Raw genomic sequence first — 17,595 nt, forward strand, 5'->3', positions numbered from 1 at the left:
AGGCAGCCATCCTGAACATGAGCAATGCATGGTGCCACATCAAGGGCATGTGCAGGAGGATGTAACGTTGCAGAACGTTCAGATAGAAATGTGTTGCGTAGAACAGAAATTGTCTGTTGTGTCAGCTCAATTCAGTCTATTTCTATCTGCAATAATAACGTGTTCCAATCCCTGAATACACCCCAGATGCTATGGTACAGGGTTGGGGTCAATTTCAGTCAATTCAGGATGTACACTGAAATTCCAATTCTCTTCAATGCGGAACATTTGGAATTGGAATTTGGTTTACTTTCTGAATTGACTGGATTTTAAAGGGAATTGACCCCAACCCTGCTATGGTGTCAAATGAGCATGTAAATAAGTCTAAACATTTACCACCCAACAGTTAGCATCCATGCCACTGAGTGAAGGGTCACACTTGATGGGCATCTTCCAGCTGATGGATTGAGAAACAGTAAGTGATGTTTCAGATGGCCTTCACCACATAACTGACAGACTGGCATGCTCTGACCAACATTGATGACCTTGTTCAAAGTCCTCACAAATGAGTCTGCCTGGTCAATGTTTGTCTATGGAATATTCTGTACCAGGCCAAACACCTGGCATTCATTCATGCAACGTGCTGGTAGATACTGGTATTTGATACTGAGATGGCTACTATCCTTGGAATGAAAAAAATAACTGACAAAATCCCAATTGAATCACGGTGTTTGAAGATATAGGGCTCCTACCATGTAAAAATGACACTACACTGTAAACCGCACATAAAGACATGTTTGTGACAAAATTCCATTTTTATTTACAGTGTATTATGTGAATAGAAAAAGCCAATATCATCCGAAAGAGGGACAAAAAGTCTGGGCACACGGGTCTGTCGATCAGTACAAAGTTGATACAAATAGCATGGCTTTTGCAAGTTCACTCAAATATCACATAAATGTTTCATTAACCAGTAAAGGGGGCAACCTAAGAATTAATTATCCTGGTGTGAAAACTAACGCAGTTCTATGAACATCAAGAAGCTCAATTGAGTCATTTTATGGGTGCTTTGATGCAAGACCATGTTGTGTACCATAAATGAAATTGAATCATTTCAAAAGGCCTGTAAAACAATACTCAATCAACATCAAATTGCACCAACTGAGAACCTTAGTCTTAACTCATGTGACCAATTCATTTTATCAGTGACTCAGATCAGGCCAATTTACATTGTACATATTGCCATCTAGAGGACTACAGGACTCACTAACATTCAGGCAGAGTTGCAACTCACAGGTCATACTGGTATCTTTTTGATAATGGGCTAACAGTATTTAAAAATACTCTGCGCAGTCTATTAACTGTTTTTTAATTACTGAGCTTGATTGTGAATGTAAACTGATTAAACATTAAAGTCTCTCCTCCTCGCGGCACTCATCTTGATAGCACTGTAAAAATATAAACCTATAGTCCTATTCCGTCTTTAGAAAAATGGACATATCTTTTGTCAATTCCTATAATAATCCATCTTGTATAAAACAGTTTTTTTCACATTTCAAGTTTAACAAATAGATATTCAAAAAGAAATGTATATGCATGTTTACATTGAGCAAAAATACTACGTCCAAAGATTGACTTCAAACAAACATCGAGACCTTATAGAAGGAAGTGGAGATAGTAATATGGAACTCACAGTGACCAACCATATAACAATTAGGCTGTGATGATACCAGTATCGTAATATTTTTCCCATGGCAAAAATGATAACACGAACCAGGTCCTTTAAAAACCTGCTGTAATATTGTGCGCTGCAGCTTGGAAAATAAATACATGTGAATCTGGATGACAACGATGTTTGTTTCCAACATTAGGGCTGTTTTCCTAAGTTACATCCGCTTCGTGTTTGCTTCCCTGCACGATGCCCGACTATCAATTAGAGGTAATATATCACGGCCATGGGACACCGATTTATGCCACAAGTTACTCTTACCTGACCAACTGACTTGGTCTGCCAAGAACTGTCTTTTTTTATATGACTTCATTTGTAAAACGTATCAAACATTCAGCTCCCGAAGGAGTGGTGTTTCTGTCTTCATGGAATGTGCTACTGAAGTCTTTAGGAGAATGAAGAAGTAACGTAGAAAACATTGACAAAACTATAAAATCCCAAAACAGTCTTAGAAGTAAAATCGATCCGCCTCCAACGGGTCATGGTCCCTGATGTCTCCGCCCATACCCTGAGAGTCAGCCCAGCCTACACCACATTGGCTCTTTCCCAATTCGTCTTTCCTGGATTCCTTGTGTCCTCTCTCCTCGCCTCAGACTTAAAATACATTGGAGAAGGTCCAAGAGGAGAGATCTTCGATATTCTCCAATGCATGAGAGATGATGCAAGGAATAGACGAAAGACGAATTGAGAAAGAGCCATAGTGTAGGGAGAAGGTTAGATTAGTAGGGAGGGGGTGGGCTTCTTGCCTGGCCATGCCTCTTTGGCGTACTTTTTCTTGCGGGGCTCGTTGAGGGCCTCGGAAGGATAGGGGCCTGAGATGGGGACAGGGTTGAGGGTGACAGGTGGCTGGGGGGCGTCAGGGGCTAGGTTCACCTCTGGGGCCGGGTTGGGGAAGGGCAGCGGGAGACCCCCCAGGATAGTGGCGCCGCTCGGGGTCCCGGCAGGGTGGCCCTCGTGGCTGGTGGGTGGCAGGTCCCCGTAAAGGCCGCCGCCGAAGGTGTAGTTGTGGATGCGCCTTGTCACAACATCGTCCATACTAAGTGAGCCGTGCCTCTCCATTTTCTGTTTCTAGAGTGGAAATGACAAAAGACTGATTAGCAACTCATCTGTAGGCTATGTATAGTGTATGTTTCTGGGATATCATTGCAATTTTCTTAAATATAGGCTTCCTTAAATCGCAGCGTGATTGTACAAAACGATCTCGACAATCTAGACTGCAAATTGTAGAAAGTTGCAGTGTCACATTTCATGCAATAGATGGCTTACATGCTGACCACACTGCCCACGCGAGCGTTGCAAAATACATTTACACATTACGCGTCTGGTGTGGGTGGACAAAATCAACATACGCACGCGAGCGGTGTGGTCAGCATGTAACTATGGATATAACCCAGGCTTACCTTTATAGGGACGACAGCAGTCTGCACCATGTTCCTGAAGCGCCCAACTGAGGGGTCAATGTCCTCTGTAATGTTTCAAGAAGCACTGAGTTACCGCATGCATTATATGAGTGAAGCAACAGGTTTAGATTGGGTGAAAATAAGGACGTGTGCCAACCTCAGTTTATGTAATTACTTAAATCAGGGCCCATGTTCACAAAGAATCTCAGAGTAAGAGTGTTAATCTGGGATCCGTTTTTTATTTTAAATCATAAAATAGAAAACTGTCTCTTAGACACTTTGTGAAATATGAAGACAGGCACAGAAACACTTTTTCCTCAACTACAGATAAAGAACCAATACTTCAACAGCACTAGGTACTGGGGTGCTAGGCCAATGGGGTTGAAGAGAGAGCTTACCTGGGTTGATGACCTCATCGTCCTCGTTAAAGGTGACTCGGGAGTTCCGCCTCTTCCTCTTGGGTCTCTGGATCTCTAGGTTGCCCTCCTCGATGGTCAGGGTGGAGATGCGCTTGTTGTGGGCCGTGTTGAACTCTGTCAGGTTCTGTCACAGCCCAGAGAGGGGATGGATGAATGGTTGGGAAAGGAGAAGTGAAACAAAGTTAATACACTCGTGGTCTTAAGAGGAATAGCCTAGTCTAAATACACGAAATTGGAAAAAGCTACAGCTAAAAAATACCAAAGACACTGACAGAACAAAAGATAACGGAGTATGTCCTGCTTCACATAGAGTATCTATAGCTACTGTGGTAATAGTACACACCCTCCTTACCAGCATGTCCAGACAAATGCCCAACTACTGAAGACACACAGACACACACCTCTAGCTCGGTCTCCTCCTCTGGTAATCCTAAAAGACCCTTAGACCCCTCCTCATCCTCCCCGGCCTTGCTGTCCCCCGTGGCGGCATTGGTTCCTTGCTGGCTCTGAGGTTTCTCCCGGATGGTGTAGGCTCGTGTGGATGCCCCAAACGACATGGTGGAGTCTATGGGGACCTGCTGAGGCTTGTGGGGCTCCAGGCGGATGTGTCCCAGGAAGGTACCATGCGCTGAGGATGTAATGTACAACCTTCAAGTCCACATACCATGTACGGATGTCATTTATAAAAAGTAAGTGAAGTAAAGAGTCAACAAAACGTTATAGTTGCACGGCCTTTATTGTACAGTGCACTCCTCTAAGGCGATGCAACTGTTACATTTTGAGTACTTTTTACTAGCTGCAGTAAGACAATTCACTTACTGCTGTTGTTGTCAATAAGGAACACCCTCTTCAGATGCTTGTGGTAGACCAGGGCAGCATGCACGCGTGAACATGACTGGTGGTCGATGGTGAAGTCACACATGTCCGGATTCCTCCCGAATAAGTAGTACTTCTTCTCGTCGATGATCAGTTTCTACAAGGATTCACCATCATAACAACAGATAGGGCAATAAGTGTATTTTCTCATGTCACAACGCCATAGCCTGGTCCCGGATCTAATTCTGCTCTCTTGCCAACTCCTCATCACTCATTCTCATGCCAAGCTGTTTTAGCATGACAATTCCATAAGGAGTTGGCTAGAGATCAGAAACAGACACCAAGCTAACACTGATAACATTGAATGAAAACCTTGCCAGCTGTAAGAAACAGTTTAAAGCACTGTGCCTCTGAGCCATAACTCAAGAGTGCACCTTTACACTCATGAGCTTAAATATCAGGGCTGATGTTTCTGTGGCACCTTTCTTAAAACCCAACAGTCAGGGAACTCAGACACCACTGTGCACTGGGCTGAGCAGTCGGGTCCGTATCTAGTGCATGCATGCATAATCGATTTGTTTATTTAGTTAAGTACACAATGACATCTAGCTACCTATATTGAAGTATAAAGACTGAAGTAGACTATATTGTATATTGTGTTTACTATATTAAAGTAGACAGTCTAGACTATAGACATCTATAGGTAAACTACATCACGTAGGACCACATCATATGGTTATCTAGCATAGCTTTTGATAGAGCTGGTACAGTTAGTACAGAAAGTAAGTAAACCAGTCAGTTCTGTAATGGCAGATATATTATCAAGATATTAGCCATATTCTAAGCAACCATACAAATCATCTAGCCTTTTTAAAGTGCTGCTAATACAGATAGGCAGTTCAAATTTTCGTCCCAGAAGCCCCAAGCTCTTACCTCGACCATTTTGTCACCTTTCATCACGTCCAAATGGAGTCCTGGAGGGGGCTTGCCTGCCCTGAAAACAACAAGGACCAAAAGCTAAGCACACCAGTCAGTGAAATGTATCAGCTAGCTAGCATGTTAGCTAACAAGACGTGGCTAAAATACATACGTTTCTAGCTACAAAATAAAAAATGTAATAATGTTTTGTTATTTTGCATGCACTTGGCGTCTTGTACAACGTAAATATCCCGGTAAATGCATTTTCTCACCATGTTGGACAATCAAAAGATGGTAAGTTTGTAGCAGTTGCATTAGTCGCCATCTTGCAGCATTCTCCATTCACAATCCCATTGAATGCTGGGTAAAATGCTCCCTTGTTTTGGGACTTGTAGTTTTGTGGGGTTTACCCCTTGACAGCCAAATATCTCTGCCTCTGCCCAAATGGATGAAAATAAAGTAATACATTCCATTATCTACAATGATTTGATTCGACTCTAGAAAAAAACAGTGAACACACACACACACACGCACTAAAGCATACAGTTATTATGCCTAGCTTTCATTATCGCTCATTCACTTCAAATCAAATAAAATAAAATTTTATTTGCCACATGCGCCGAATACAACAGGTGTAGACATTACAGTGAAATGCTTACTTACAAGCCCTTAACCAACAATGCAGTTTGAAAAAAAAGTTAAATAAAAAAAAGTGTTAATTAAAGAAAAATTTAAAATTAAAGCAAATAACTAAAGAGCAGCAGTAAAATAAAATAACAGTAGGGAGGCTATATACAGGGGGGTACCGGGACAGAGTCAATGTGCGGTGGCACCGGCTAGTCGAGGTAATTGTGGTCATATGTACATGTGGGTAGAGTTAAAGTGACTATGCATAAATAGTAAACAGAGTAGCAGCAGCATAAAAGAGGGCGATGGGGTGGGGTGGGGGGGGGGGGCAGTGCAAATAGTCCGGGTAGCCATGATTAGCTGTTCAGGAGTCTTATGGCTTGGGGGTCGAAGTTGTTGAGAAGCCTTTTGGACCTAGACTTGGCGCTCCGGTACCGCTTGCCGTGCGGTAGCAGAGAGAACAGTCTATGACTACGGTGGCTTGAGTCTTTGACAATTTTTAGGGCCTTCCTCTGACACCGCCTGGTATAGAGGTCCTGGATGGCAGGAAGCTTGGCCCCAGTGATGTACTGGGCCATACGCACTACCCTCTGTAGTGCCTTGCGGTCGGAGGCCGAGCAGTTGCAAATCAGATTGAATAGCAGTTAGAACAGTCAAATGGACAGTTTTTTATTGAAAATCCACTGGACAGAAGAACATAGACTACTAGAGCAACATCCTCCTTGTTTCATATTCCATTCATAGACCGTAAATTGTAGGAAGTTGCAGTGTCACATTTCAATTTGGTGCATGTTCATGTAGCTTCCTATTTATCACCGACCATATCTGATTTTACCTTGATAGAGTATCATCAAAATACACTTTTGCAGAATGTATTTTAATTTGACCTTTGGACTGCTATGGAGTAGATTAGAGAATGTTTATTATTCCTGAGGGGCAGTTTGCTTTACAGCTGATAGTGAGAAATCTATCAAAAATATATTCACATACAGCAAACAACATGAATAGTATAAAAAAATCCACAATGTAGCACCGTGTAGCTCAGTTGGTAGAGCATGGCGCTTGCAACGGCAGGGTTGTGGGTTCGATTCCCACGGGGGGCCAGTGTGATTTAAAAAAAATTATGCACTCACTAACTGTAAGTCGCTCTGGATAAGAGCGTCTGCTAAATGACTAAAATGTAATACTGTACTGCTAGGAACCATCACTTTTCCATAAGAAACATGGTGAGTTGTAAGCGTTCTTTTTTGATTGTAGGCAAATAATAAAATGTTCATGGCTGCATAAAATAAGCAAACAATAAAGAAGTAAAAGCCAGGTTCACATATCTTTATTGACGTCACAAGCTAGTATCACAGCACAGGGGTTAACTTTACTTGAAAATATCCGGTTGCCAACTTCCTCATAAAATTGTTGCTTTCGACTGTTAGATCAGTGGCACCTCTCTTAGAACCACAGTTGAGCCTTGACAGCACAACATCGGATCAGCACTGCAGTGATGGCAGGCACTGAAACAGTTATGTCCCTCCAAGAATTAATTGCATCCTTGGATCAAACTTGTCTGCCACGGATTCTACAGGTTTGCTCTGGGGTATACTTTCAAGGTAGGACTTTTTCATACTTTCTTTCATGAACTCCATGAACTCCTGATTAACAGTCAGTGGCAGTTTTCTATAGTCAATTCTGACATATACAAACAGAAATAGAACAAAAGTCTCATAATTAGTATAGCTATTACACTCCCCAGTTCCATTATTTCCATCATTTCTATACCATGTGTGATCAAAGGTGTGATCATTTAAGACATATTTTACAGTAATAATCATTGATGCAAAAAGTAAATGTATTGTTCAGATATAATTACCACATAGGTGTACTGTAATCAAATGAAACCAATTAAATAAATGAATTAACAATAACGTTTAGCAGGCACTCATTTGCATCAAGCTTGTCTTGAGCATTTGGCCATAGGTTCTCATCAACATTGCAGTAAATGCCCTCATTGTTCATGTACCTGTGGAAACATCTTTAGGTATTGCGAATCCAAGCTTGACATAAATCTAGACTGATTTGAAAAGAAGTGGAGAACGCTTAACCAACGTGAGTTGAGGTGCAACCAAAAAATGATCATCGTAGAAAGGAAAAGGTGCAACGCTCGCTCACCATTAAAAATGCAATGTTTTATTTTAGCAAAGTTAAAAGATAACATTTTGGCCTACAATGGCCTTCTTCCAAACACATCTTCCAACTTTGCTAAAATAAAACATTGAGTTTTTACAGTTATTTTCAATCGCTTTGTTGCTATTTTCACAAGTATGTGGTGAATTTTCAAAACTCTTAGTACAAAACTCCAAACTGGTAACATTTGTAACGCAGCCAGTCTTACATTCAAAACCTTTCATTGTGCATTCATTTTGTTTGGAAACATCTTTCACCACACAACCATTCATCCAAAATATAAGTTTACTGTGAAATATAATGAAAACATTGGTTTAATCACCAAAATACAACATAATGATATATTCTCAATTTAGTAGTTTTAACAACCAGTTGATACAATAGCAAAAGATGCAAGATAAACTATGTATACAAATGTATGTGGACACCCCTTCAAATTAGTGGATTCGGCTATTTCAGCCACACCCGTTGCTAACAGGTGTATAAAATTGAGCACACAGCCATGCAATCTCCATAGACAAACTTTGGCAGAAGAATGGCCTTACTGAAGAGCTCCGTGACATTCAACGTGGCACCGTCATCGGATGCCACCTTTCCAACAAGTCAGTTAGTCAAATTTCTGCCCTGCTAGAGCTGCCCCGGTCAACTGTAAGTGCTGTCACTGTGAAGTGGAAACGTCTAGGAGAAACAACAGCTCAGCTGCGAAGTGGTAGGCCACACAAGCTCACAGAACGGGACCACCCAGTGCTGAAGCGTGTAGCGTCTGTCCTCTGACCATTCTTGATAAACACGGGAAACTGTTGAGCATGAAAAACCCAGCAGCATTGCAGTTCTTGTCACAAACCGGTGTGCCTGGCACCTACTACCATACCCCGTTCAAAGGCACTTAAATATTTTGTCTTGCCCATTCACCCTCTGAATGGCACACATACACAATCCATGTCTCAATTGTCTCAAGGCTTAAAAATCATTGTTTAACCTGTCTCCTCCCCTACACCTACACTGACTGAAGTGGATTTAACAAGTGACATCAATAAGGGATCACAGCTTTTACTTGGATTCACCTGGTCAGTCTTTGTCATGTAAAGAGCAGGTGTCCTTAATGTTTTGTACACTCAGTGTATATCATACTTTATATGTTTATATTTTACAAACAAATATTTTTATTCTGTAGTTATCGAAATCTGTATATAGTAGACAAACCAGTTTAAAATCTATAGGTTTACCAAAAGGATAAGTGATTATCTATTAAGAGCAGTTGGATTAAGTAATAGTGAAAGGTATTTTTTTTTTTCAATTTAAAGTTTTATTAAGTTTTCAATCAACCAACCAAACACATTCCACATTCACAGATGTGAATTAAAAAAATTAAAAAAATAATAATAATAAAAAATTGTTTTATATATGTATATATATATACATACATATATATACATACATACATACATACATACATACATACATACATACATACATACACACACAAATAATAATTATAACAAAATTTAAATTATAGAACTTGCAGCAGCACTATCAAGGTTCTTATTAGCTATTTCCAGCCTTAGCTGAGATGACGAGCCAATAATTAGTTTTTACGTTTTTACAGCACCTTACACAACACGCATCTGCCCATCTCCCTGATTCCCCATTCACTCTGTCCAATTTGAAATATAGTTGAGTAGTGGAGACCAGAGTCTATCAAACTTGGGCTGTCTCTTGTGGAGGTCATAAGTGAGCTTTTCAAGAGGGAGAAAGTCAACAATCTGGTCAATCCACATTTTAAATGTAGGAGAAGTATTAGAGGCCCACAATAGAAGAATACATTTCTTAGCAAAGTATGTAATGGTCATGAGCAAATTTTCTCTGTCAGGATCAAGAACAAAGTCCTGCTGGGCATTAAGAAGATAGAGACACGGGGTCATATCAAACTGTACATCTAGTATTTTCTGTGCAGCAGTATGTATAGATTGCCAAAATCTGGCAATCTCTCTGCAGCTCCAAAATACATGCATATAGGTTCCACTTTCAGAGGTACATCTATTACAATTAGGAGAAATGTCTGTTTTCATTTTATGGAGTCTCAGGGGAGTGTAATAAAATTTGTACAAAAATTTGTAATTAGATTCTTTCATTTTTACATTAGTAGAGGAGCAGTATACCCTGTCGCAAACCTCCGCCCATAACTCATCACTGATAGTCAGACCAAGGTCCTTTTCCCATATTATTTTCAAAGGAGTAAAGGAGGATCCTCCTTTCTCAGAAAGGAGTCTATAGATATAGGATATTTTGCCTTTAATGGATTGTGCTGTGACAAGAAGGGTTTCAACTTCATTCAACTGAGTTCTAAACCTCCTCTTGGAAGTAAATGAGGAGATGACATGTCTAATTTGTAGATATTTTAAAAAATGGGATCTTGGCACATTGAATTCATTGCAGAGCTCTTGAAAGGATTTCAGTGTAGTGGTCTTCTGATGAAAGGTATTTTAACAAATGAGAAGACTATCATATCAAAAGTAATGTGAGTATTGCATTGTGAAAGGCAAGTACCTTATACAAACATGTATTGCAATGTGAAACATGTATTTCTAAATGAAACACTGATTGTATTTTAGTGAAAAAGTGACTGTATGATTTTGTGTGTTGTAATCAGTCATTTGGAGCTGTTCTTAGAGTTTTGAAACAACTGCCTTTTTGATAGTCTGTTTTGAGTTTTGTTCTAAGCGTTGTGAAAATGTACCACATATTTGTGAAAATTGCACCAAAGCGATTGAAAAATACTGTAACAACCTGCTCATCCCATTGTAAATCCTTCTGTACCATTAACCCTAGAATCTTCACACTATTAGACACTTTGATAGTTGTGGTGTCAGGGATATAGGCCGTAGCTGGTTGGCTGTCGGGGGGTGGGTGTTGGGGATGAGCACGACCGTGGCTTCTTTCCACTGGGAGGGGAATTCACCTCGTTGGAATGATGAGAGGGGGTCAAATACTTATTTCCCTCATTAAAATGCAAATCAATTTATAACATTTTTGACATGCGTTTTCCTGGATTTTTTTGTTGTTATTCTGTCTCTCACTGTTCAAATAAACCTACCATTAAAATTATAGACTGATCATTTCTTTGTCAGTGGGCAAACGTACAAAATCAGCAGGGGATCAAATATTTTTTTCCCTCACTGTATTTATATTCCGGACTCTGAAATTGCTTGTTTTGATGTCTTCATTCCTTGTTATTTTTTTACAACTTTTGGATTATGTGCGTATTGTTATTGTATTGCTAGATATTGCTGCACTGTTGGAGCTAGAAACATAAGCATTTCGCTGCACCTGCAATAACATATGCAAAACTGTGTAGGCGACCAATAAACTTTGATTTGACTTCTATTGGACACAACATAATCCGAAACACAACCAAAACAAACGGCAAATGCATTCAACAAGTTTGTAGTCACAAGCTAGGAATATGTGAGCAACATTTTAAAAAATTGACTACTTTAATACACATATAAGTGAATTTGTCCAAATACTTATGACACCTTGAAATGGGAGGACTAGATATATAAAGTGCTTTCATTTCTAAACAGTCAAACAGATATGTATGAAAATAACCTCAAATAAAAGGTGACATTCTGTACTGTCACCTCATGAAACATTTGATCTCAAATCCAAAATGCTGGAGTATAGAGCCAAATGAAATGTTTTTGCTTCACTGTCAAAATAAATACGTAGAGGAGTGTATGTAATATCACATGTTCAAAGGTTTATAGATAATAATATGCTTGGTTATATGGATGGATGGTCAGTCAATAGACTACCTTGAATTGTTGACGCATACTGCTGACTACAACCAGGATGATATTGAGACAATATATCAAATAAATTACCTGCACCCCACAAGAAAAGGCAATTTAATGCCAAATAAGGAAATGGGGAAAGTCTCATGAGTGATGTTCCTGGATCAGAGAAGTTAATACTGTGTACTGTATATAAAATATATATTTCCATCAGTTCAGGCATGCTTTGTAATGGGACATTATTATTGAGTAATTACCTCTGATAAATAAAAAAAATACAATCAACAAGTACAGTATGTGCATGTTGCTGCAAATATTGCAGTGTCATCAGAGCTGAAATTGTGGTGTGTTGATGCTTTATAGGGTCTGTTTATGAGCTGTCGGGAAGCGAGGTGTGCCTGTCCACGGGGGACCTGGTGAAGGTCATCAACATCGAGCTCCTTTCTGTCAGCTGTGAGGACATCAGCAACAATGAGAATTTTGAGCTGCCCCTCAACCATGCAGGTGAGGCTTATGGTTTTCAACAAATGCACTTAGCCAGGGCTAGAAATAGAAAAAGAAATGCCTCCGGTCCACCTAGCACAGATCATTGACTGGACCAAGAATGGCAGTTCTAGTAATTATATGTATGTGAGCCCCCCAATTCTTTATTAACCATGGTAATATCTTTAATCAATTCTAATAAAGTCCCTTAATCAATGCTGTGTTATTCATGGCCTCATTGCGGACTCTCCTTCTCAGATCTGTTCAAGCTGGTTCCAGAGGAGATGCCATACAGCACAGTAGAGGAGATGGTGAGCCTGAGGCCTGTAGGCCTGGACACCTGTCTTCCCTTCACCTTCACCAGCCGATGTGAGCTGACCTTTGAGAATTTCACCCTCGGGGCCGGGAGGGCCGTGACCATGCTGTCCATCGAGCAACAGGACGGGGGTGAGGAGAGCCGCGTCCGCTGTCAACTCCGAGGCCAGCAGGGGGCGTCGGCTGAAGTGCTAGTCCCCTTCTCCTGCCGTGGGGAGTTCTATGAGTGTGAGAGTGACCAGACCTACACCCTCCAGGAGATCATGTCCTCACCCCACCTCTGTAGCCGGCACTTTTGCTTCAGCAAGAAGACCAAGTACGGGGGATCGCTAGTCTTCAGCCCCATATACCAGGTTCAGGCCATCATGCACTGTGAGTAGAACCTGGTTCTGAGTCAACCAACGGCATACTTCCTTAGCCAATGAAAAAACACTGAGATATCATGTTAGAATATAGACGTGAGAGAAGTGTTGCCTGAGGAGCACATCATCAAAGCTATTGGCCTGCATTTCTTTTTCACAAATCATTACACTACAAGATTGTACATTTTGAACATACAGTGGGGAAAAAAAAGTATTTAGTCAGCCACCAATTGTGCAAGTTCTCCCACTTAAAAAGATGAGAGAGGCCTGTAATTTTCATCATAGGTACACGTCAACTATGACAGAAAAATTGAGAAAAAATAATCCAGAAAATCACATTGTAGGATTTTTTATGAATTTATTTGCAAATTATGGTGGAAAATAAGTATTTGGTCACCTACAAACAAGCAAGATTTCTGGCTCTCACAGACCTGTAACTTCTTCTTTAAGAGGCTCCTCTGTCCTCCACTCGTTACCTGTATTAATGGCACCTGTTTGAACTTGTTATCAGTATAAAAGACACCTGTCCACAACCTCAAACAGTCACACTCCAAACTCCACTATGGCCAAGACCAAAGAGCTGTCAAAGGACACCAGAAACAAAATTGTAGACCTGCACCAGGCTGGGAAGACTGAATCTGCAATAGGTAAGCAGCTTGGTTTGAAGAAATCAACTGTGGGAGCAATTATTAGGAAATGGCAGGTAGCTTAGTGGGTAAGAGCGTTGTGCCAGTAACCGAAAGGTCGCTGGTTCTAATCCCCGAGCCGACTAGGTGAAAAATCTGTCGAATTGCCCTTGAGCAAGGCACTTAACCCTAATTGCTCCTGTAAGTCGCTCTGGATAAGAGCGTCTGCTAAATGACTAAAATGTAAATGTAAATGTACAAGACCACTGATAATCTCCCTCGATCTGGGGCTCCACGCAAGATCTCACCCCGTGGGGTCAAAATGATCACAAGAACGGTGAGCAAAAATCCCAGAACCACACGGGGGGACCTAGTGAATGACCTGCAGAGAGCTGGGACCAAAGTAACAAAGCCTACCATCAGTAACACACTACGCCGCCAGGGACTCAAATCCTGCAGTGCCAGACGTGTCCCCCTGCTTAAGCCAGTACATGTCCAGGCCCGTCTGAAGTTTGCTAGAGTGCATTTGGATGATCCAGAAGAGGATTGGGAGAATGTCATATGGTCAGATGAAACCAAAATATAACTTTTTGGTAAAAACTCAACTCGTCGTGTTTGGAGGACAAAGAATGCTGAGTTGCATCCAAAGAACACCATACGTACTGTGAAGCATGGGGGTGGAAACATCATGCTTTGGGGCTGTTTTTCTGCAAAGGGACCAGGACGACTGATCCGTGTAAAGGAAAGAATGAATGGGGCCATGTATCGTAAGATTTTGAGTGAAAACCTCCTTCCATCAGCAAGGGCATTGAAGATGAAACGTGGCTGGGTCTTTCAGCATGACAATGATCCCAAACACACCGCCCGGGCAACGAAGGAGTGGCTTCGTAAAAAGCATTTCAAGGTCCCGGAGTGGCCTAGCCAGTCTCCAGATCTCAACCCCATAGAAAATCTTTGGAGGGAGTTGAAAGTCCGTGTTGCCCAGCGACAGCCCCAAAACATCACTGCTCTAGAGGAGATCTGCATGGAGGAATGGGCCAAAATACCAGCAACAGTGTGTGAAAACCTTGTGAAGACTTACAGAAAACGTTTGACCTGTGTCATTGCCAATAAAGGGTATATAACAAAGTATTGAGAAACTTTTGTTATTGACCAAATACTTATTTTCCACCATAATTTGCAAATAAATTCATTAAAAATCCTACAATGTGATTTTCTGGATTTTCTTTTCTCATTTTGTCTGTCATAGTTGACGTGTACCTATGATGAAAATTACAGGCCTCTCTCATCTTTTTAAGTGGGAGAACTTGCACAATTGGTGGCTGACTAAATACTTTTTCCCCCCACTGTACAGCTTAGTTTTTCTGTTCTGCTCAACATCAAGCTTAGTACTTTACTGTGTGGGTCTTCACCCTTTCAACATAACTTCTCTAATTTTCTCACAGTGAGGAAGAACATAGTCAAGTTCCCCTCCAGCTTGGAGGTGGATGTGGTCGACGTGACGACCCAATCCCAAGACTTGACATTTGTGACTCCGCTCACTCTGCCCGAGGTCTTTGCCCAGCCAGACGAGGCCTTCCCCACCATGGCTGAAATACTGGAGCACCATGAGGGCCAGCCTCTGTTCCACTGTACCTGGCTGGCTGAACTACACAAGGGCCATCCTCTCGTCCTTCACAAGCGTGGTTCCTCAGCCATGGTTCTGGTTTCGGGTCTCAAGGGGCGCAAGGCCCGCCAGTACTTCCTAGTGTCTCAGAGCTACGGGGGGCGGCTGCGACGGAGGCCGCGGGAGTTTGACTCGGTGTACGAGCTGTACACCGCCTCAACCCGGGCTCCGTTTCTCACGGTCAGGGTGACGCGGCACAGTGAGGAGCTGGAGGAGGAGGGGCTTCCGGCGCTCAGTGTGGGTGAGCAGCTGGAGGTGCTGCGCTGCGAGAAGGTGAAGCTGCCTGGTGGAAGAACCAGCCAGGGGGAGAAGAACCAGACTGTGGAGGTCGTTGTATGTAGACGTCTCCAAGAAGTGGACGATGATGAGGAGGATGAAGAAGAGGAGGAGGAGAGCGAGGAGGTCCACTTGCCCATGTATATGCAGGGCCACTTTGTGGAGAAGCTCACGGACAATAAGAAGTACAGCCTGAAGGACTTGGGCAAGGGCTTCGCTCTGCCGTTGGACGTTAAGGTGGTGAGCCGTGACGCAGAGCTGGAGACAGATCCTCTGGTGGGGTTCTCATCCCTGAGGCTGGAGGAGTCTACTATACAGCCCATGATACAGGCCAGCCTTCCAGGAAAGCCAGAGAGGTGCTTTGAGATACCCACTCACTGGCTTAACATGTCTTTGTCCTTTACTAACGACCCCTTGCCTTTGGCCCAAGAATATCACCTGGAGACAGTTACAGAGGTGACGGACTCATTCTATTACGAATTTAGAAAGCTCACCACATCAGATGAGCCCCCACCACCACGTCCACCAAAGCCGTCATCAAGATCAAAGCCTTCCAAGGCAACCCCTTCACCCTCACAACCATACGCCCCCTGCCCTCCACCCAAAAGCGGCACCCTTTCCCTGTTGAGTGATCTAAGTCTTCATAGCAAAAAGACTCAAAGGCCCCCTGCTCCTCTGCCTCCGGTAAGCTCTTCCTTTCAGACCTTATGTACTTTCTAGGCAGGATATAGCACCGCTCGTCTCCTGTTGTCACTCCTGCCTTGCTGGACTTCCTAAAGTTTACTATCCATGTATTGCTATGTTACTTTGCCTTGCAACCCCCCCCCCTCATATAATAGGCTATTGGGTAGCTCTTCTCTACATGTTACAACACACCCCACATATCTCTGTTACTATTTTGTCTCATCACTTCACATGTGAAAATGTTATTTGCTGATGCAGACACCTCATGCAAATGTAGTTCCTGTTTTTTCAACATAGCATGTACACTTCCTAGAATAACAGTAGTTTCATTTTCCTGTTGTCGTGAAGGCTATCACGGATGATGCCCCTCCCCTGAATCCAAGAAAGCCTATGACCGGAGTCAAATCAGGCAAGGCTCAGCCAAACACTTACGTCAAGTCTATAGGTCACAAGCCCAACAATAAAGGTACAGTATGTCCTACATAGTAAATGGCTTGTGAGCTATGACATCAGGGAAGTCAAAGTCAAAAAGTACCCTATTCATCGTTCTGCATTTGGTGTACCTTGTTAATAGAACATTTTACTGTTATCTGTAGTTTTATTATTTGTTTAGGTAAATGTTTTTGCACTGGATGACCATTCTACACAAAACCTAAATTGTATGGTAAGCCAAAAATTTACTTGTCTTTCAGCAGCGGCGAAATATGAAGTGCAAGCAGACATGGACAGCAACCATGACTATGAGGAAATGGACGACATGGTGAAAAGAGCACAGGACAGTGTTTTATTTTACTGAACTAGCCACCGCAACAGGAAGAACTATTAAAGGGTTAACTTTTCAAGCAGCCTAGTCTCGTTGCATAAATTAGACTACACTATGGGGTGCAAGACAACTGAATGTCAGAACTATGCAGACTGATAGCCAGCCACTGTAAATGTGGATACTTTGAGATGGGACTGTGCAAAAAAGGGGCACGTCTTATTGGACCCACCTTTTGTTACTTGGTTTTCATTTTCTCTAATGTTGCTGCAGTCACAAGCAACACTTGCCAATCGATTACCCCAAATGCTTATCATAATAAAAACCCATTGGTGTTTAAGGTCCAGTTATATTTCATAATTTAGCAGTGTATTTTGAAACTAACTTTTTCTCCCTATTTTAAAACTCAATGATGCTAGTCTGGCAGTGTCAGTGACCTTACTGAGGTCAATATAAGAAAGCCAGAGTGATAACAGTGGGGAACTTCATTCTCAACAGAAAGCTTTACTGGTGCATATGTATAATTGCTTTGGGTATCAATACTGTATGATATACTTCTGCAT

General features: G+C 41.9%; 2 protein-coding genes and 1 non-coding gene across 4 annotated transcripts; 1 reads left to right on the forward strand and 2 right to left on the reverse strand.

The window, feature by feature from the left end:
• Positions 1-775: 775 nt before the first annotated feature.
• On the reverse strand, positions 776-5,619 carry LOC121562364 (nuclear inhibitor of protein phosphatase 1). The gene is made up of 7 exons (XM_041874664.2): positions 5,534-5,619; positions 5,277-5,337; positions 4,347-4,500; positions 3,929-4,155; positions 3,507-3,651; positions 3,109-3,173; positions 776-2,776 (listed from the first exon to the last, which is right to left on the reverse strand). The coding sequence occupies exons 1-7, from the start codon at positions 5,584-5,586 to the stop codon at positions 2,423-2,425; spliced, it is 1,059 nt and encodes a 352-aa protein (XP_041730598.1). The 5' UTR covers positions 5,587-5,619; the 3' UTR covers positions 776-2,422.
• Positions 4,744-4,903, reverse strand: LOC121562369. The gene has a single exon (XR_005999489.2). It is a non-coding gene; the product is annotated as a small Cajal body-specific RNA 1 (non-coding RNA).
• A 1,722-nt stretch (positions 5,620-7,341) lies between the features above and the next one.
• LOC121562362 (protein THEMIS2) lies at positions 7,342-17,577 on the forward strand. 2 transcript variants are annotated; one of them, XM_041874660.2, is made up of 6 exons: positions 7,342-7,492; positions 12,224-12,364; positions 12,602-13,030; positions 15,092-16,272; positions 16,621-16,738; positions 16,965-17,577. In XM_041874660.2, the coding sequence occupies exons 1-6, from the start codon at positions 7,387-7,389 to the stop codon at positions 17,066-17,068; spliced, it is 2,079 nt and encodes a 692-aa protein (XP_041730594.2). In that variant the 5' UTR covers positions 7,342-7,386; the 3' UTR covers positions 17,069-17,577. The 2 variants fall into 2 exon arrangements, with proteins under 2 accessions (XP_041730594.2, XP_041730595.2); XM_041874661.2 differs by having other exon boundaries at positions 16,968-17,577.
• The last annotated feature ends 18 nt before the right edge of the window (positions 17,578-17,595 follow it).

Source organism: Coregonus clupeaformis, chromosome 17 (assembly GCF_020615455.1).
Source record: "Coregonus clupeaformis isolate EN_2021a chromosome 17, ASM2061545v1, whole genome shotgun sequence".
In the NCBI taxonomy this organism is placed as follows: domain Eukaryota; kingdom Metazoa; phylum Chordata; class Actinopteri; order Salmoniformes; family Salmonidae; genus Coregonus; species Coregonus clupeaformis.

Coding starts and splice junctions, on each gene's coding strand:
- LOC121562362 (XM_041874660.2), top strand. CDS start 7,387: ATGGCAGGCACTGAAACAGTTATGTCCCTCCAAGAATTAATTGCATCC. Junction 13,031..15,091: donor GGTTCAGGCCATCATGCACT/GTGAGTAGAACC, acceptor ATTTTCTCACAG/TGAGGAAGAACATAGTCAAG. Junction 16,273..16,620: donor CCCCTGCTCCTCTGCCTCCG/GTAAGCTCTTCC, acceptor GTTGTCGTGAAG/GCTATCACGGATGATGCCCC.
- LOC121562364 (XM_041874664.2), bottom strand. CDS start 5,586: ATGGCGACTAATGCAACTGCTACAAACTTACCATCTTTTGATTGTCCA. Junction 5,338..5,533: donor TCTTTTGATTGTCCAACATG/GTGAGAAAATGC, acceptor TGTTGTTTTCAG/GGCAGGCAAGCCCCCTCCAG. Junction 4,501..5,276: donor AAGGTGACAAAATGGTCGAG/GTAAGAGCTTGG, acceptor GAATCCTTGTAG/AAACTGATCATCGACGAGAA.